The 21,905-nt window shown below is 28.3% G+C and overlaps 1 protein-coding gene across 1 annotated transcript; it reads left to right on the top strand.

Moving 5' to 3' along the window:
* The first annotated feature begins 8,534 nt into the window (after positions 1–8,534).
* LOC107446635 (peroxin 12) lies at positions 8,535–21,407 on the top strand. The gene is made up of 7 exons (XM_016061326.3): positions 8,535–8,889; positions 8,959–9,067; positions 11,925–12,112; positions 14,254–14,474; positions 15,855–16,020; positions 18,942–19,021; positions 21,072–21,407. The coding sequence occupies exons 1-7, from the start codon at positions 8,770–8,772 to the stop codon at positions 21,184–21,186; spliced, it is 999 nt and encodes a 332-aa protein (XP_015916812.2). The 5' UTR covers positions 8,535–8,769; the 3' UTR covers positions 21,187–21,407.
* Positions 21,408–21,905: the final 498 nt, after the last annotated feature.

The following is a 21,905-nucleotide window of genomic DNA, read 5'->3' as shown; positions in this document are numbered from 1 at the left end:
AAGTTTATATTTTAAACAACTATCTTATATGCTTTATCATGATAGTTTCTTTTAGGCATAGTAAGTCTTTAAAGGATACAAAAACTTTTAATTTGGCCATCATGAAGTTAGCAAAAAAATTCTTACTAAAAACTATTTCTAACAGGTGTATAAATATACATGAAAAACTGCTTTAAATTTTCACTACTCTTAAATTACTTTCTCAAAAATTCTAAAGAATTTGAAGATTTTCAAACAGTTATTTCTTAATGCTGCTATTTATTACATCTCAAGAACTTATGTGGTGTTCCTAATTATTAGTAATGCAACAATAAAGTTTGAAGCTTAAAAAATCAATAAGAATTTTTTTTATTATAGTGTTTTGTAAATTTGAATTGAACAACTAATAACTACTTTAAAAATAAAGTATTCGATTTAAGCTTGGGATGTAACAAATATTCGGTTGGCCAATCGTTTGGCCAGGCCAAATATTCGGCAATGTATTTTTTGGAAAAGTATTTTTCAGCAATGTTTTTTTTGGGAGAATTTGAATAGATTTAATAAAGAATAATTTAAAACAGCACATTATTAGAAATACATATTGTTCAGTTTTACAAATATTTTTTAAGTTCTAAAAGACATGGAAAAGCAAAACTTAGAAAAATTGAAACTAGATTACTTTATACTGAATTATAAGTTATGTACTGCTGATTTTTTTTTTTAAATTACAATCAAATGTGTCTATTTTATCATCTTTTCAACACTTTTTTTTTCTTTCAAGAATTGAGAACTTTTTTTAGTTTGTTTCATTTTCGCTGTTTTTTGTTCTGCAGGATTATAACGGAGCATTTCTTATAGACTTTATTTTTTATTGTCACTTTTTTCCTGTATGGTAAGACAGGTAACTTAGAAAAGTGTGATTTTCAGTGTTACATTTTAGAACTGAGAACAATTTTTTTCTGTTTCACTTTTGCTTTTTTTTTTATTATTAAGTTCTCTTTTTATCAGCATTTTTATTATTACACAGCATTTTTTAAAGAGCGTTTCTAATGAACTTTTATGGTCACTTTTTTTCAAAAAATATGGGCAATGTAAAAAAGTTTAATTGAGATTTTTAATGCTTAATTTTTTTTTTTTTTTTTTTTTTTTTAAATTAAAAACGATTTTCGTTTTGGTTTTTTGGCAGAATAAGTCAAAATAATGAATGCTCTCTACTTATTACAAATTTTACTATAATAACACCTAAAAATAACTCCTGAATTCATAAATTACAATAAATTTCCTTTAAAATTATACCAAATATAAGCAAATTGTTTGATCATTTAATTAATCATTTATTTTTTTTAATGTTTTTATTATGACATCGCAATTAAAAGGTTTTGCATTAGACTTTATTAATTTTTTTTTTGAAAATACATTAATTGGAACACTGATATGTTTAACTTTAAATTTTTTTTTCAAAAATTAGGATCGATTTTTATTTTATTCTATTTAACTTTTATATATAATCTTTTTTATGGGCGCTTTTGTGATAGCACTGTATATTTATAGATTATCTCTCTCTTAACATTTTATGGATAATGTTTTTCTAGAAAATATTATTTTTAGCATTAAAGTTTTGTTTTAAGAATTATGAGGATATTTTTCTATTTCCCTTTTTCTTTTTTCAACTTTACCATTTTAGTTTTTTTAGCAGTGGTTACTCAGTTTTTTATTTATTTTAAATATTTCTAAAAACTGGCTATTCTAAAAAAACATGAAAACCCCCTATGGTTAGCCTAACAGCAAATGGATTCTAGCCCATGATATGAGGATATTTTACGTAAACACTGTGGTCAGTGCGACCCAAATGCAGAATTCAAATCGACCAATTATTCGAAACTGAGTCACCTCCTTGGAAGGCGAGCGCTCTATCCTCTGAACCACCATGGTTAGCATGGTCCGATTGTCATTGACCTGGCTTAATTGTCATTAGTGTGGCGCATGAAATTTTAACTATTTTTTAAAAAAAATTTTGAATATTTAGCTCTGCTGACTACAGGTAAAGACTACAACTGCTATATATATATTTTTTTAATTTTGCTAAAAATAATATTTTAAGATTTTATTAAAAAGTCTCTTATTTTGAGAATCACTTAATATTGTAATACAACACTAACTTGTACTGTAATTTTTTAAAGTTTTGTTTTTTTTCTCTTTAGTTTGAGTAAGTGAAGAGCTTTTATTAATTTATATGTCTGTTATTTTTAATTTCACAATCCCTCTCATTTTTCAACACTACCCCCAGGTTTAGAAACACTGCCCTAAAGAAGAAGACATTTTCTGGGACTTTTTTTTAAAAATTTAACTTCTGCAGTGCTCTTACAAAGTGGAATCACCCAGGAGTCTAAATTTTTATCTTTGAATTGAAATTTATCTAATTTCTCTTTTTTGAAGTTCCTTCTTAAGAACAATAGCAACTAAGAAATTTTTTTCTTTTAAATATTTAGTCTATTTATGATTATATTTTTTTTATGTACAATTACTTACGATTAGTGCTTCTAAGAAGTGAGGAATTTTGCATTTGAAAGCCTAGTTTAAATAATTATTTTTAAAAAAAATTTAAGTTTAGTTTTTATTTTTTGCTTCTATGATTTTTCTAATTATGTAAAGATTTATAATGAATGAACCCAAAAAAATGCCATAACTGCTTTCTTCTTTACCATTTCTTCAATACAATAAAATAGAAAAATGTTTTTCGAGTTTTCAGCTCTGTATAAATAATTCTTTATAATTATTTTAAAAAAACTGATCTCCTTGCAGTGTTTTCACTACAGCGCGAGAATCTCAAACATTTTTTTCTTTTCTCGCATTAAAAAATGATTACCTCGAGAAATTCGCGCATTCTATAAACCAATTTCAAAATTCGCGAATTTCTTGCATTTTGAAAAAAAATTCTCATTGCGCCATTTAGAATGAAATCCGTTTCACTTTTCTTCCTGGATCTTTCATTATTTTCAACATCTGCCCCATTATCTAGCTTCCAGTATTGTTCAGAGCCTTTAAGAACAACAGAACACCATCCCTCGGAACCTCTTTCAGAACGCATTTCTCTGCAACCACGTGTTTACCGTAGGCAAGGTTTCTCCATGTAAGAAGTTCAAATTTTTTGCTCTTTAATGTAAGATGGACAAATACCTTGTAAAGGCTATATCTTCTACTCCGAAACGGACAAATGAAAATGAAACAAATGTGGGTAGAAACGATCAAAACGAAACAAGCACGCATTTGAGCAACCTAATGAGAATAGCTGATGAAAAAGTAGATGTAGAACATTTTCCATATGATGATGCGAAAAAAATATTCAATGCTTTAAAAATTGGAAGATGTTAAAAATGTATTATAATTAAAGAAGTAATTAATTAAAGTAATTAAAGAAGTGAGAAAGTATTTCGATTTGAATAATTAATTAGTAATAAAGTAGGATTTGTTTTATAGCAAAGAAACTAACATAAAAAGATTAATAGAAGCTTTTTATGTTTCATCCCCCCTCGCCAAAAATGCTTAGTTACAAATCAAAAATTTTAAAAATTATCTATTTGCAAAATCTTCCCTATGGTAGAAATACAATTAAAATGAAAAAAAATTTCAAATTTGTAATGTTAACATTATATAAAAGTAAAATGAATTATAAAACATTTATGCATGCTCTCATGGTAAAAATTTTGACACAATCAAAAATCTGCAGTAGCATTATCAGCAATTTTAAGATTTTCATTTTCAACAATTTTTTTGACTTAACAATATTTTCAGTTTCAAAAGTATCTTGTTTAAAGATCACATTACGGTTTTTTCACCATAAAAAGTATTCTTCATAATAACACAATTTAAGTTAACTCTTCAATCATGATAAAAAAATTTGTAAACATTTTTAAAAATGTGTAAGTTAAAATGTAAAACACAAAATGCAAAAAACAGTTTTACAGGAAAAATTTCAATTTGAAATTAGACTTGAGTATTGTTTACCTTGTTTGAAAAAAAAATAAAATAAAAAAAAATGACGCATTGGTTGTTATTCTGAAGTCCAAGATTTCAGTATTGTCTTCATTCACTTTATTTATTATTTACCTTACATATTTATCACTTTAATAGCAAAATATCCGAAAAAATTTCTTTCTTTTTTTTATGTCCAAAATTTGCCTTCTGTAAAAAATTTTCCTTTCTTTTTCTCTCTTATTCTTCTATCTACTTTCTATATTTATTTATACTTCTTCTTTATTGGTATTTTTATTGCTTTTATTAACCCGGATTTCAGGAAATATGTAAAGACAAATTGCTTTTATAATTAGAAAAGGTGATCAGTCTTCTCAGATTTTGCATTACAACCTGTTTAACACAATCGCTAATTGAAATCCAAAACAAACTTTCAAATTTAATACGGTATTAAGGTAAATCAGTTTTTAATTTTTGACTGATCTAGCTATTTCCCTTATTTTTAATCTGAAGTGCAAGTTTGGTTAATTTGCAAATTACCTTTAATTTGAAACTTTNTTTTTTTTTATTATTATTTATATCTNGTCTTCTTCTTTTATTTCTAATTGTCACATATCTGAAAAATACTGATAATCCTTCAACCAATCGACCCTTCCGGTTCGGATCGACCCCCTGACTCAGATCGACCCCCGCTTATGTTAAATAGACCCCTGGGGGTCTATATAGACCACTTTGGCGACCTCTGGTGTAGTGTAACAGGCCTCCTCGTGTTGCACCCTGGATATAACGTTAAATTTGTTATAGCTTTTGTCTGCATCTTACAGCTTACTGACTGCATTTTATGTAAGGAACATGTAGACATGGCGAGCATCCTGTGAAACTGTTCTGCCCTCAAACATGCTCGTAATTCTTATTTTAAGACGCTCTCCACTTCTGGAGATTCTTCTCATTTGCTTTGGACTGCAAGACTTCTCATGCTTGAAAGAGCAACTAAAGGGCGTAATTAAAAAAAATTTCAAAGTTATAATTGTTTTGACCGATGAAAATAAAAAGAAAGTGATTGAACAATATTTTCATTCAGTGGAGTAAAATTGCAATAACTCAATTTTTTATGACTTATGCCTTTATTTCCATAAACATCTTAACAATTTATTTAACTTTTTGAATTGCAAACTTAACTTCATTTCGAACTTTCAGTTGTAGCATTAATTTAGTCTTAACAATTTATAGATGCGATAAAAATACGGAATACATTAGTTCTACTTTTATTTTTTTTCATCATATTAATGGAACTTTCCACTATCTTTGAACCTATTTTTAAATTGGTTAACATAGAGATTATTTCGGGTAAAAAAATAATTATTATTATGAAGCACTATTTAAAACAGGTTTTGCAAAAAAAAAAAAAAAAAAAAACTGTGAAGGTAGGAGGCTTTTTTTTTTCCAAACAGGCTTGACTACAAAAAAACTATAATTAGTAACTCAGAAAACTAATGCAAACCTATTATGCTTTCTGTCACAAATTTCAGGTATTAAGTGGAGCTAACAAAATTTATTTTTCTTTTATGAATGCTTTAGAGATAAACTTAATTTCAATATACATTATAGTGAAACCTGAACAATTTGACCAAATGTAATTCATTGCTTTTGTAGTCACTTAGATAGTTGATCAACATGAACAGAAGGAATGTGTTAATTTCCTTTTAATCATATATTATATCATTCTTATTGCTAATCTTCTTATTATTAACCAAATTATAGAATATAGATTAAGAACTTAATTTTTTAACATGCTTTTAAAATTTTATATAGTATTAAAATTAGAATCATTACCGAAAAGAATTTTTAAAATACTTTAATAAATAAAAGAATATACGCAAATCTAATATTAAATTCAATTTTTTTGAAAAAATCTATGCATATTCGGTTTTTTACCTTGCAAATTATTTAACAAAGGCACTTAATATTTTCCTGTATGGTCAATACTCAACAGAGCGTAAGTTAGTTTTCAATTCTAATTCACCAATTTAGTGAAGTTCTAATTACATAACTTAATTGCCTTAAATTATTCAAAAAATATTTTTTTTATTAACTCTATTATGAAGGATTTAGTATAGCATTCAATATTACTGTTAGGCAAATTTGATTTATATCAACATAAAAGATAAACAAGTGATCAGATTTCAAGGGTTTTATGCCCATTTAATGTAAGGAATAATTTGTTTCTTAATGATAAAGGTCATTTTGGCAGTTTTTACTGTATATTGATGCATAATGATTAATATATTCTAAAATTAACCGATATATTCAGTATCAAGGTTACGGGAAGTAGAAAAAAATCTTTATTGACAAAATTTAATTATATAATTAAAAATTATACGGATATAAAGTTCGTGAATCACATCCAAAAAATTTATCCATGTTGATTAAAGTAATAAATCTTGAAAGAATTATTGCTGTTTATGAACGGAACTAACAAGTAGAATTTTATTCTCAATTGCAGAAATCAGCAGTACTGAACCTGCTGTTTATGAAAGGAATTAACAAGCAGAGTTGAACATAGTATTTTATTTTCAATTGCAGAAATCAGCAGTTCTCAACCTGCGGTTTATGAAAGGAATTAACAAGTAGAGTTGAATGTAGAATTTTATTCTCAATTGCAGAAATCAGCAGTACGGAACCAAATTAAATCATGTTATGTAATCTAGGTTAGATACTATAAACTCAGACTGTTCCAAAATAAAATATTACTTAGTAAAATTGGGATCATGAAACCCATATAAAAATAAACTCCTTTTTGTGGCATAGGTAACTGAATTTTTCCAAAATTTAGTTTTTCTTTTTTGCATTTTCAGAACACTTTTAGCTCGTAAAAAAAATCTGTAAAAGAGTTTTTCAAAATTTAAATTTAAGAAATTTCAAAAACGAATAAAAAATAATCTAAGCCTGTGAATGTCCAGAATTCATTCAGTTTTTTATGCTAATCATACTTTCTTTCTAACTTACCTGATTGATACTGCTGAAATTGAGAGTTGATTTTCAATTTTTTTTACACGCAAGAAATCGCATTCCCCAAAATGAAACAAGTTTCTTTTTATTTAAGTCACTTTTTTTTCAATTACTGACCATATGTATATATAGCCGTAATGAGTAACAGGAAGCTTCTTTCTTAAGAATTTTATTTTATATAGGCTCGCTCTTCGTTAAAGCTTGAAGTGAAAAAAATAAAATAAATAAAAAAAAGATTTCTATAAAATTGCTACAACTGTTATTTTCCAGCTCAACCAAAATAATAATGGTTTTGATAGTAAGAGACAGTAATTTTTAAATTATTGAAATTACGTTTGAAAAAACATACAAATGATTGCATTCAGGTGGACATCTGAACTTTTTTTTTCAATTGTAACAGAAATTTATGCTACCATACTAAAAAATATTTGATGGAAGTAATAATGACCAGTGAAAATTATTACACTTAGTTAAAAAATTATTTTAATAAAATCTTTTAGTTTGTTAATATTGTGCTATATGAACGTGTCTGATAATTGACTGAGTAGCAGAGCAAACTCTTTAGTTTTGACATGGTGCCGACGCGTTATTAATTGCAGTTTGAAATTATAGTAATATACATTTAAATTTTTTTAACTGAAAATGTTTTGAAGATATCAATTACAAATACATAAATGTCATAATCACGAAATTATTTTAGAATTCATCAAAAATTATCTAAACTTCTTAATTTTTTAATAAAAATGTATATATATATATATATATATGNTCAGGTGGACATCTGAACTTTTTTTTTCAATTGTAACAGAAATTTACGTTACCATACTAAAAAATATTTGATGGAAGTAATAATGACCAGTGAAAATTATTACACTTAGTTTAAAAAATTTTTTAATAAAATCTTTTAGTTTGTTAATATTGTGCTATATGAACGTGTCTGACAATTGACTGAGTAGCTGAGCAAACTCTTTAGTTTTGACATGGTACCGACGCGTTATTAATTGCAGTTTAAAATTATAGTAATATACACTTAAATTTTTTTTAACTGAAGATGTTTTGAAGATCATCATACCAACCCTATTCCTTAGGTTTTGATAAAAATGTTACTTTCTTATTTACTTTCTCACCCCTCTCACATATTAATTCATGACACCCAAATATGTAGGTTCCAGAAAAATCTAATGGGGACTTTATATATTTCAAATATGAAAAAAGTGTACTCACTGATTCATTTTACGTTTATATTTTCGTTATATATTTTAGAAATAATTGTAAAATGTTACTCATAATATTGCAATTTGTTACATAAAAATATTTAAATTGAGGGCTCACCAAAACACTGAATAGAACTATAAATAAAAGAATACTAGAACTGTATGCAAGCATTTATTCGACTGAGCAACAAATATTGATTTTGACATTCTTTAATTTGACGCCAGTCGAGTGATAAACCTCCGAATTACAGCAAACCTTGTTTTTTGTTGCCATTTTCAAAAGAAACACAACATTTCCGCTTATGAATCCCTATTAACTAAATCAGTATAGCGTAATCATTCATTCATTGCCAGATTGTTATACCTTATCAGTTTACAGTTAAATTGAAACAACTCACTACATAGTGCTGAGTTGGCGTTTCAAAATTAATTATTTCAAGTTGGCAATATGCTTGATGTAAATAAGCAGACGAAATATTAAGTTTGGGACAATTTTTCCACGGTGTATTAGACAAGTTTTATAGTAAAACTATATTCTCTGTATTATATTTAATTATGATTGCCTGTCATTCTTCATAACTCAATTAATATTACAATGGCTGAGTACGGTATCCATCATGTTATATCGAATTTTTCGAAACCTTCAATTTTTGAAGTAATTGGCCATGATAATTTAGCATCATCTCTGAGAGCTGCTTTTCTACATCTCTTTAAGGTAAAAACAGTTTTTTCTAAAAAGATATATTGCAGATTTTTTTCTGTTTGATTTATATTCTTTTTTTAGGTGTTAGCAGAAAACAACCCTATGAGATATGGCTTAATTTATCGGAACTTCGATGAATTATACGTCTTAGTTGATTCAATATTTCAATATCTCCATCTTCGGTTAAAAGGTTAGTTTTTGTCATTTTACTTAAATCATTTCTTTAATTTTTACAAATCAAATGTTAGTAATGAATCCAAAATACTTAATTGATTAAATATGAAACTTAATGATTAAACTGTTATAAATGCGAAATAGTCATGCACACTATTTTATTAGCTTTACAAATAAATTTTAATGGTTGTTGATATGTCTGGTAAGACGAGTTTATTTGATTTAGTGTGCAGTTGGGGAAAAATTACTCAATTTGTATTTATTCCAGCGTGTTTTGTTTTGATGATATTTTTCTTTCCAATTGAGTTGATATTCCATTTGAATTGAGTTATGAAAACATAAAGTTGGCTTTTCAGCTGTAATATACTATTTTGGAATGTTGTTATAATTTAATAAGTGACGGGGATATTTTTATATTGTAACCTTTTTGCATCAAATCAAACTGCCTGGTTCTTGTACGTGAAATTTATACAAGTGACTTGACCTGAGGTGGCTAGTAAAATGACCCTTTGAATACCCAGTTTTGATGCATATTTTTCCGTTCTTGATGGATGTACTATTGCAAACCTTGGCAACCATTTTGTCTCGGTTACTGATACAGAGATATGGTTTAGTTCATCGGAATTTTTAAAAGTCTTTGTTTAATTAATATTTCAGCATCTGCATTTTTAGTTTAAAAAGAGAAAAAATTCCTTAATCCTTTCTGTGACGAAATAATTAACAAATCTTCGCAACTTTCGGGTAAAAGCCTACAAAAAATCTGAAAAAAATCACAGTAGGGGACCTCCTTGAAGGGTATAGTTTGTAGCCTCGTGTTTTTGATTTTAAAAAATATTGCACCTTTAATGTTATTTCGAGCCTTGGCGATTATAGTTGACATGACTTAAAAATCCCCATTAAAAAGCTAGTCTTTGTAAAATTTAATTTAGAAAAACCTACAGTATATATTTTGAGAATTATATGATACTAATAATTGATAAGTAATTTGGGAATATTCCCATATCGATATCAATATACACTAACCCCAATTACCAAGGCGCCAAAGATCTGCTGCCACTTGTAATGAACTTCCTCTCCTTCATAGAAATATATTTCCATAATCTGTATAAATCTGAAGAAAAAAAAGCAATTTAACAAGCCATTTTATTTTTTTAAACTTTATTTTTTACTATTTTTCTTTTGTAATTGCAAAAATATTAAAAAAATATAATTGACTCATGGCTTGCGCATGATAATTTCAGATTTTTGTCTTGTTTTGGTGCATTTTCATTAACTTTTGTCACATATTGAAAGCAAAATCAAATATTGAATCCCTATAATTTAATAGGGTTAGATTAATAAGTTCACTCTCATTAATGTCATTTTTTTACGCAAAATACGTTTTTCATAAATAAGAAATCAGCAAATCTATATCAACCATAGGCAACTATTTAATTATCACTCTGCTGTAAATTTCATCAAAAAATAACAATAAATGCATAAAACACCATTATTAAACAATAAATATTCACTTCAAAAATTAAAAAATAGCAGATCTATATTAAATGTTAATTAATATTACCATTCTACTGCAAATTTCATTAAAACATAGTACAGACTCAAGACTATTATTTTACAATGTGAACCATGTTTTGTTACCACTCTGCTGCTAGTTTCATAAAAATAATGCCATATATTTATGCAACTCTATTATTTAACGATACTATGAATGCATATCATAAAAAAACAGTAGTAAACATTTAAAGTATAAACACAGTGAAGTTACTCACTTATAAGACATGTATCCTACTTCGTTCCATCAAAATACCTTAAAATCATGCCTCTCTTAAATTATCCTTTTAGCAGACGAACTGCAATAATGAATGCTTTTTTTTTTTTAAATTGATTCCACTGGCATCTTTTCAAACGCAACAAGTCTTTCATAAACCAGCAAATTCAACATTCCCATGCACTGTTCAGATCAAGATACCTCAATTATAAAACATTATCCACATACTAAGATTTTGTGCATCACCTCAAAATTAATTTAAGCGTTTTCGTTTTATCTAGACAATGTACATAGATATTTTAAAGAAATCTTTTACCTTGGCTCAGTGAATTCCGAGGGGACTTAAAGTAAACATATGAAGAATTGTGTCAAAGTTAATATGAAAACCCAATACTAATCAATATGGGCAATTATTTTACCTTAAAAGAAGCATTAGTGTAGTGACATAAATTTATTCCATGCAATTACAGTTAAATCTGAAAGAAAAATAAATGAAAAAGGTGTGAAACTATAAAGTCCAAACCTTTGCTTATCCCACTCTCCAAATCATTGCATCACATTTATCACCGTACACACAAATACATACGTAACGCCACATTGACTATCTAATTTTCCACAAAAAAGAAGAAGATTAAAAACTACCCAAAAAATGGGTGAAGGAAGCTTAATAAAATAATTGAAAAATGATTTTCTCTCCTGGTCTGATTATTTTCTCAATGAAAAAGGTTCATTTTGACTAAAACAGAAATAGTAAATAACTATATGACTCATTTTATATTGCAAATTAAAATGACATAGTCCTGTGTCAGACACTAGTGAATGGCTGATTTATGAAGTCAGACTCAGTCTAATATAAGACTACAAAAGGTTAAAGTATACCTATATTAATGATTTAATTTTCTAGCTCTTATATTTAAAATAAAATATGCTTATGCAGTCTGTTATTCATTTTTTACTGTTATATCTTTCAAACTTTATAAATAAGCTTATTTCAACCAAGCACTTGTACAAAAGCAGTTTTCCTGTTCATTTCTTTTTAGTCTAATATTTTAATTTTGATGCAATTGCTATTAATATCATACTAATCATTCTTATTCTTCTGTAGGAGGATTATTCACTGAGACCTTTTACAGCTTAAAAAGAATCCCAGATCCCCGTTCCCTGAATGTTTCAAGGAGAAAAGTGGCATTGTGGGTAATATGTGCTGTAGTTTATCCTTACTTGCAAAGGCAACTGGAAGAAGTCTATAAGAATATGCGTGATGATCATTCCCGTGGAAGCCTCGCTTCAAAAGTGAGTTTTCTCTCTTCATTCTTTTCCTTCTACTACATTTCATTAGAGTTCTCTGATTTTCCAATGCTCCATTACACAAAACTTCTAATATCTGAATCCCATTCCTCAGCATATTAAAAGTGTTCCTTTTCATCATTTTTATGAAATCATATCTTCTTATGATAATGAATCTGACATTTTTCTGCCAGAAGACAAATATGTATTTTTCACGACTAGGCGGCTCCGTCCTTTGTTCATTGCACTCACCAGTTCAAATGGTAACTCACAAACCTCCATCATTGAATATCAAGGAGGAGGAACCGTTTATGTCTATTTGTTCCAAAAATTTAATTCGAGTGCCATCTGTTGCACTCTGAGGACGGAATTTTGGAAAATCAGTACCCTCACTTCTCGGAGAATTATTACTCAGTGAAGATGGGACTGCATTATGGTAAACAGTTGCTTTCGATGGCAAGTTCATTTTTTCTCAGAATCAACTGAACATAAACTGTTTTTCTCTATTTTATAAAAGTCCATAAAAATTATAAATTTTTTTTTATAGAATGACTTACTAAGAAATTTTAACATTTGAATTTAAAATATCTTACATAATTTATCAGAGGTCAATATTTATGATGTCTCTATCAATAATTTGTCAGCGGTAAAATCACTTTGATTTTATTAGTGCATTTTATTAATATCTCAGTGTTAACAAAAAAAAAATAGAAGGATACTTGGATTTGAAAATTAATGAACTGTACTTAAAAATAAAAATTTAAACTTAGAAATGCAGAAACTGTGATACAAGAATTAATTTTATTTGTTAATAATATGTAACAATAACCTCATATCATATAACAGTAAGCATTGAAAACAGTTCTTATTTCTCTTCAATCTATTTATTTTTAAAAATTTTCGTATAATTTTTAAGATATAATATCTGACAACATTTAATTTCTCTCTTGTTTTTTATTTATTCGTTTTTTATTGTCTTTTGTCATCAAGGGAATTAACTTTGATTGAGTCTTATAAAATGAAAATTGCAAGAATGATTATTTTTTCTACCACAATGAATAAATATTTATTATTTAAAGAAAAAGAATTGCAAAAAAGCACTTGAAATTCAGACTCAACTTTCATACAGGTATGAATTTAAAAATTATGCTTTCTTTAGTTAGTTTCCTAGGCTAGTTTCCGTGTCACAGAACTAGTCTTGTCAATAACTTTCTAAACAATTAGGGTTATACGTTAGTTGTTTAAAAAAAAATTATTCATCTACAATCTAGAAACCTAAAAATTTTCCCCACTCACAAGGTGAACTTAAGCTACCACTTTTGATTTTCTTAACAAAAGTGGGAAAAACATAAAGACTACTATATAGACTAATGAGGTATATTATTTCCTACAAATTATTTATGCTGACAAATTTGAATGACACCATAACCAAGTTGATAAGACAAGTTGTAATGCCTATTCTTTTTACTTTCATACTTATATTGATACCAAGAAGTTATGTATCCTTTTATTTATCTGTGTTAAAATATGATCTGCTCATGACATCGAATGAAACTTGCTAATTTAATAAATCTAAGATATACTGGTACTTATGAGAAAGCTGTTACTGTAAACAATATTGCAGTACTACATGGTGATTGGGAAATATTAGAAATATTAATTAAGTCTCTATCACTGAGAGATTTATTAGATAAGTTAAATGATCAAACAGAAAGGCTTCAGCAAAATATAAATTCAAACGAAGAATGCTAATTTAATAAATCTAAAGTATACTAATAGTTATGAAAGTAGTTACTGTAAACAATATTCCTGCATAACATTATAATTGGGAAAGATCAGAAACATTAATAAAGTCTATATCATTCAGAGATATATTAGATGAGTTAAATGATCAAATAAAAAGATTTCAGCGAATTATAAATTCAAATGAAAAATCAAAAATTATATGACGTTTGAGTTTGAATTAAATGTTATCTAAAGTAAATATGGAAATGCTTTTTAATTTTTAAAGCAACACGGGTATTATTTGTACTAAAATATTATATTGCAATTTTTATATCACAAAAGGTTTAAGGCTTTCTTTCCAGTACTTCTTATGCATGTTTGACTGTCTTCTTAAAGAATTTAATCTTCTACTAATTTACTAGGGAACTAAAAATAAATTGGCTCTTCTGTATCTGAAAGTGTATCCTGTGTACCATTTTCTTTCCGAGACGTCAGTTCTTTGCTACTACTTAGCGTATGCTTTGGGAAAATCAAGTTACCATTCACCACTCATGCATTTGACCTCAACAACACTAACGCATCTCACAATGATTGATTTGTCTGATGATGCATGGAAGCAACACATTCCAAAAGAACAACATAAGTATGACCAGCAATTTATTTGAACTTTTTTTTGCTTACTGTGCACATTAGCAAATTGATATTCTGCTTTTGAATATTAGATAGTGGTCAAATTTGGCTAAAAGGGTGAAATCCTTTTTGATTCCTACAACAGATTTTTTTTTTTCAAAATTTTTGTTTAGAGATAATTAGAGATTTTCTTTTCTTTTTTTTATCAAGGCACTTGATTAAGTATTTTATTACTTATTCAAAATTTATAGCTTAATATTCATAAAATCGAAACAAGTTTTTTAAATAAATTTTTTTTTCTTAATAAGTGTTTAAAAATGTACAATGAAGAAAAAAATTGCATTAACTTTTGACCTAATGATTGGAATACATATTATGTTTAAAAATGGACTAATATGCAGCTTGAATGGTTAAAAAAAAAAACAACTAAATATTAAAGTTAAGTCATGCAAAAGATTAATTGGGATTTATGATGAACTTTCACTGAATAACTACTTATTTACGGATTCTGATCTGTTAAAATACGAGGGGAATTCACAACTTGTAAATTGTATGCCGAATAATTTATTAATGAAATCTATCAAAAGTTTAGGTTTCTAATTTTAGTTTTACTTATTATACACCACCCAACAATTATGAAAAAAAACTCTTTCAGTTTTTTTTTATTTTTATGAAATATTTAGAGGATTATTTTGTAACTAGAAATTGTTAGTTCAGGCAATTTTTCACACTTTGCAATAAAGTTTAAAGCTTTCAGAGGTGTGAGAGACTGACAATTAATTATGAAAGAAAACAAGTATTTTTGAACACTCTAGGCTAGAAAATCAAGCAATATAATCTTGCAATTTTTATAAATTAATTTGGTTGTTATTTGCGATAACTGCATAAAATTTTGCAAATCCTGCTTTAATAGTTATGGAGTTGTGAACATTTTTATAAAAAAACTTATTTTTTTGTCTCAATAATTTTTGCTATAGTTTTAAAAATATTCAGTAAAATTAAATAAAATTTTTGAGGCAATTTAAGATTAATTACAAAATTATTGTTTAGAAATTTGAAAAAAAATTTAAAATATGCAAAATAATGAGTATTTAAAGTAATTAATTTGTACTACACACACGCAAAAAAATTTTTTTAGTTATTTTTTCATAAATTTGTTATAAATTGCATTTGGCAACTAATGAAAAAAATCTGATTTAAATATTAATGTAAAAACTTTCATGCTATTTTTTAAGTAGTTTTTGTACTTTTTGAAAAAAAGCTCAAAACAATCAGGGGTTTTCCACTAATTTTATTACATAGTAATGTAATATATATATATATATATATAAACATACGTACATTTTAGATAGTATTGTAATGTATATAACTTTATTGAAATATTTCTTTTCAGGAAGCTTTCGAACACCATTTGGAATCTAGTTAATGTTTTCATTGGTGGTATCACTCTTTCTATATCTGTTGGATCATTCCTCACACAGTTTTTGAACTGGTGGTACAGTCGAGAGGGCAATACTACAAACCTCACCCCTCTCCCTGTGCCTCCACCTCCTAAGAAAGTAAGTTACCATTCAAACCTTAATTATATTTTTAATCCTTTTTCAGCTCTTTCATTTATGTTAATTTTTATCAACAAAAGAAAAATATTTGTGTAATATACAGGGTTGCTACAGACGATTAAAATGCGACTATTTGCAACTATTTTCGACATCAGGCGACCATGGCAACTTTTTTTTGCCTGAAAAGCTAAAAAAGCAACTATTTTCAGGAAAAGGTGACTATTGGGAGACTTTTCTGTGCTCTTAGTGATGTTTTTTTAGCTTAAATTGGGTTGACAACCTGCACCCCATGGTAGCTTCTGAACATAATGATTTTTTTCTTCTTAAAAAATAAGAAAATGTTGAATTGCAAATTTGAGTCATCACTTTTTGACGCGCTTAATTTGCACGGATTCCATTGTGAATCTATTTTGTTTCGCAATCGCCTTTGCAACGGTTATTGCTATGAAATTCTGCATGATTTTAAAAAAAGCAGTTTTTAATACGATATTATGATGCGTGAATTTCGTATTTGAATGATCACTTTTCACAATATATATATTAACTAAATCAATTATAGGTTAAACTGAAAGTTTTTTAGAAAAAGTAAGTTTTTTTTAATGAAAAAAATATTTTCTTTGAATGATTTCTAGTGATTAAAAGTATTTAATTTTCTGCAAATATACTAATTTTTTTTGTATAAAAATTATCATATTTGCCACCAACTTGACTGAATGGATCATGGTCTATGACAATCAAGTCATTTAGTAAAATTTTAGTCATATTATTGTTCTTATTCAGGCAACTATTTTCATGCTTTAGGCAGCTAAAAGCAACTATATTGCTAATTTTTTTTTGTGGCAACCCTGTTATACAGATTTAGTTTCTGATTTTATTGAGATAAAATTTAAAACCAAATCCTTTTCGATCCATTTACATCTTTGTCCACAATATTGTTTCTTACATTTTTATATAATTTTTGGTTACTATGGAACTTCTTAAATATTTTTTTTCTTCTTATTTTTTAAAAAAAGATTATGTAGCAACAGTGGGAAAAGTAAACTCCTAATAATCTTTGAGAATTTTAAATTGTTATTTTGTAATCATATGTTAACTGAACACTTGAGTTTTATATAAAATATATTACTAAAGTAAATATAACTTATGTACTGTTTAAAAGCTATAAAATTGTACCTTTATCATAAAATGTTGCATAATTATGTAATATCTCATGATTTCTCTATAATATAATCGGGGCCGACACAAATGATTTAAAATTATTATCCAGTAAATACAGAAATATCAAAATTTTTCGCCAAATGCAAATCTTAAAAAAAAATTTTTGATTAATTTTTCTCGCATAAAACCTATTTTACGGTAATTTGTTTCAGGCTTGTATTATTTTTACCCAATTCTAATTGGTTATGCAGCACATCTACCGAAAATTATTGTAGTCGAATAAAAAATATTGTTTTGCTTAGAAAAATTCATTTTGACGTAATTTTGAGGATCGCATTTGGTGAAGTGGCGAATGATCAGCGTGCGGACCCTGATAATAAAGGAAAACCACTTTTAGTGATAATTTTTAAATTTTAAATAATAATCAAAAGCATAATAATAACCAAGAATAACATTAGAAAGGGATGATAATTGTTATTGGGAAGTGATCATATTATTAGTGAAAACCATTGTATAAGGGATAAATATATTTGCAGGTAAATATCATTCTAAATATTATTGAATTCATGCTGATGACATTTAATGTAGCAAATGAAATATAGTGTTGACAACTTTTAGTTGTCTGTGAGGGTTTGTTTAAAAAATTCAGAGAATGAAGACAGGCAGTTCACAATAAGAATGGTTTTTGATGCATTTCCATGGTTATCAAATGTTAGCTCACATTCAGATCTTAGGAAGTGGCTGACTCTACTGATGCCATTTTTATTTATTTATTTTTTAAAAAATGGTATTATAGACAAGTTTATTTCTCTCTATATCAAATGTCTGAACTATGTGGAAAAATAGTTTTGAAATATCATGTAATATTAAATCTTGTTTTGAAAAAGCATTTGTTTCATGAGTTTTTCTAAAATGGTATATACTTTCCCGACACCTCTGTAAATTACGTTACAGTCAAGGGTTGATATTTCCTAAAAATACAGCTCTCTTTACAAATTTCCATCCCAGAAATCCTAAGCTTCCCAGAATATTTTAGGTAGTGGGGAAATAACAGTTAAGTTTAGTTTGTTTAAATTTACCATCACTTAAAAGTTTCACCAAACAGTCCTCAAGTCTTATATATTTGTTTAAATCGTTTATGTTCAGAGGTATTTATAATTCATAATCGTCGTTGAACAACCAGCCCTAGTTTTGGGTTTATGACTACTGATGTTCATCTGCGTCGCCTTGTAGTTTCGAACCAAATATAGAAGACAAGGAAGTTCCTGGATCAAGCATTGGGAGAAATTTGCCTTCGTGGAGGACTTTTTTGATGAAACGTATCCGCATTTGCATTACTTGGAGAGGAAAACCTCCCACGGTTAGCTTAGCGACTAGGGGACTCTATCCCATGACCCCTTTGAGGATATTTTACGTCAACTCTGTGGTTGGTGCAAGCCAGATGCGGAATTTGTAGCGACCTGTCATCGCTGGGATTCGAACCCGGTTCACCTCATTAGAATGCAAACGCTCTATCCCCTGCACATGTTTGGAAGTAGTCACAATCATTGTAAATCAAATTTATTTAATCAAAATTGAAATGGTATAGCATGAAACTTCTAATAATAAAAAAAAATTTCCTTCCAAAATTGTAAAAAGTATTGACTGTGGCCAGACTAGTTGCCGAAAATTATTTTCTTTTAATATTTTTTTTGCAGATGTTAAAACTCTTTATTGTAAAGATTGTTTTTGTCATTATTAAACATCTGTTTCTTGTATTTCAGTGGCCCTGTGATATTCCTGTAGATATTTGTTTTATATGCAAAAAGAGCAGGTCTAATGATACCGCATTGGCTAGCAGTGGGTATGTTGTTTTATTTTTGATTTTTGTCATATTTATAAGTTAACGTTTTATGTAGTTTAAATATTTATTATCATCTATTTGTAATAGAAACTTCTTGAGCAATGCTGCTATAACTTTGAAGGAATTTTAAAAATCATATTTTGCTTAGATTTTTATTTTTACGCAGCTTGCTACAATCATACATTGATCTCTATCTTATTTTGTTTTTCTTAAAATTAATTGTCCTTCAGTGAACTGATCATAAAGACATGGTGCCCTGTAGAGCACCAAAGTCAAGTATCACTGGCTGTGGTCAGTAAGCGGGTGGGTGACCACTTTGATCAGGCTATGACGGAATCGAGGGTGCACGATATTGGTCCTTGTTAAACTGTTCTACTGTAAAGTGCTCGACTTTGCACCCAGGTCGTTGAACCAGTGGAGGAACCATCCCCTATGCAGAGAATCAAAATTGTGATTTCATGTCTTCAGACAATCTTTGGGGACGTTTCTTAGGCCGTCGCCAATAGTCCATTGTGCATCGCTAGGACGACGTAAACATAATACCTTTCTTTAAAATTAATATTTTTTCCATTCTTACGATAGTTTGAAAGAATAGTTCGGGGATCACATACCCGCTAACAACCCCGGAATTTCCGGAGCATCTCCGGAAATTCCAGTGTACTCCGGGCACTCCGCAAAGATATACATTTTACCCGGAAAGTAAACCCAGTAGCTAATTTTCACATTTTTCTTAAGATGACGTCACGTAATCCTATTCCCCGCCCCTTTCACGTCAGCTCCTTCTCCCAATCGAGAACGGTGTTTCTTTTCCCCGCGCTCTTGTGGTATAGTGCTGACGTCACCGAACCTGCAGAGCTAGAACTGGTCGAATGACGTCACCATTACTCGCTCAACTGGTCGAATGACGCACCAACGCTCGCACCACAGTTACATTAAAACTGTGGTGCGAGCCTGTCGTGTNTCCCCTATGCAGAGAATCAAAATTGTGATTTCATGTCTTCAGACAATCTTTGGGGACGTTTCTTAGGCCGTCGCCAATAGTCCATTGTGCATCGCTAGGACGACGTAAACATAATACCTTTCTTTAAAATAAATTTTTTTTCCATTCTTACGATAGTTTGAAAGACTAGTTCGGGGATCATGTATTCTTAATAAAATTATTTTAAAAATTTCTAATTGAGGCTTATTTTTTAGTAGAATCGAACACATCCTTGTTGGTTTGTTTCATTTTCTTAAAAAGAAATATATATATACTACTATTTTTGCTGAAATGGATGTTTAATAAGCAAACCTTTGTTGATTCTGCTACTTATCTTGCATTATTTTCACTAATGATGAGTGCAAAAAAATATATCATGATTTATCTAAATTTGAGTAACGTCTGATAGTTCAAAATTACTTTGCGTCGAAGATTAATGCAAGCAAGGAGGAAAGAATTAAATTTCAGATAAAATCTGAACATTTCAAGCTTCACGATGACTGCTGAAAAAATAAATAAAAATCCCACTCACCATTAAAACCTGCTGAAACATTTAAACCACATTTACTTGTTACTGATAAACGAAAGATTTTAAATTCAGCTAAACATTATGCATAGGAGAATGCGAGTGTCAGTGTGCAGACACTTGTGTAGTTTGTCTCTGTAAAGAACTCCCCTAGCCATTCGTTTGGAGTGGTGGTGGTTAATATAGTTAGGAGGTTTAACAATTTCAAGTAGTGGGTCAATATTTAAGACAGGTTTTGACTCAGAAAGGGGATCAGGGGAAAAAGAAGCTCCCCACTTTGAAATGCGCTATTTCTTGTTTCCCTTGCAGCCAGCCTTAGACGACATGGTGAGGGGAGTTCTTTCTATAGACAAGCATAGCTTGTTTATAGAAATATTATGCATAACACAGTATAGTGATATACTCTGCTATGCATAATTTTATATTATGATTTTATATAGCTCAATCATTGTCATGCTGTTTATCCATAATTAAGTTATGACTGTTTTTTAAATTGCACATGTTAATGCAAATATACAAAATTAATGTATTTTTCTTTTTTGTAGATTTGTTTTCTGCTATCCTTGTATATTCAAGTATGTGGAAGTCAATCGTGAATGCCCAATCACTGGTTATAAATCTTCACTGAATCAACTTATTAAACTGTATCATCAGGAATGATATATATATATATGACTTATATACATATATGATATATATATATATATGTATGAATAGTGTATTTGTTATTTATTCTTGTTTTTAATTTTTTTTTAAGTTTATGTGTCTTGTACATAGTGGATGTTTCTTTTAAGTGTTGTATTATAGATTGAAACGAACTAATGCAATTACTGCCAAAAAAAGGTTTATTACTTATTAAAAAAATTAGTCAAAAAAAAAAACTGGAGTCTTGTATTTATTGAGAAAGCAACAAAACCATACACCAAGTCCCATGTTTGTGATACATAAAAATCTTGAACGTGGCACTTATGTGAAACCTTAGAATTTTGAAATAATTTTTTTCTTTCTTAGGACATAAAATGAAAACCTTTCTTAGAACCTTTTCTTCTAAAATGAAATAAGGCAAGTTTCTGTATTATTATTGTGGAAACAGCTGCGAAACCTATTACTTTAGTGGTATAGCTGGGAAGCTGTAAATGCTATTTGGAGTTTTGATTATGTTAAAAATTCCGTTATTTTTAAAGATTTTTTGTTAAAAAAATGAGTAAGACTCTCCTTTAGTGTTAAGACTCTCCCTTACACCCCTGAGTCTTTTATAGTCGCACAATTTAAATGATATTTTATCACATAAAATTTTTTTTTACCGGAGGTTTTTATAAATATAATTTATTTTCAATCCTTTTAAACATAATTAATAAAATTCCAATTGAAGGAAGGAC

This window comes from Parasteatoda tepidariorum, chromosome 2 (genome assembly GCF_043381705.1).
Source record: "Parasteatoda tepidariorum isolate YZ-2023 chromosome 2, CAS_Ptep_4.0, whole genome shotgun sequence".
NCBI classification, from domain to species: Eukaryota; Metazoa; Arthropoda; class Arachnida; order Araneae; family Theridiidae; genus Parasteatoda; species Parasteatoda tepidariorum.
Note: the sequence above shows the minus strand (reverse complement) of the source record. Positions and strands in the feature narration are given on the sequence as shown.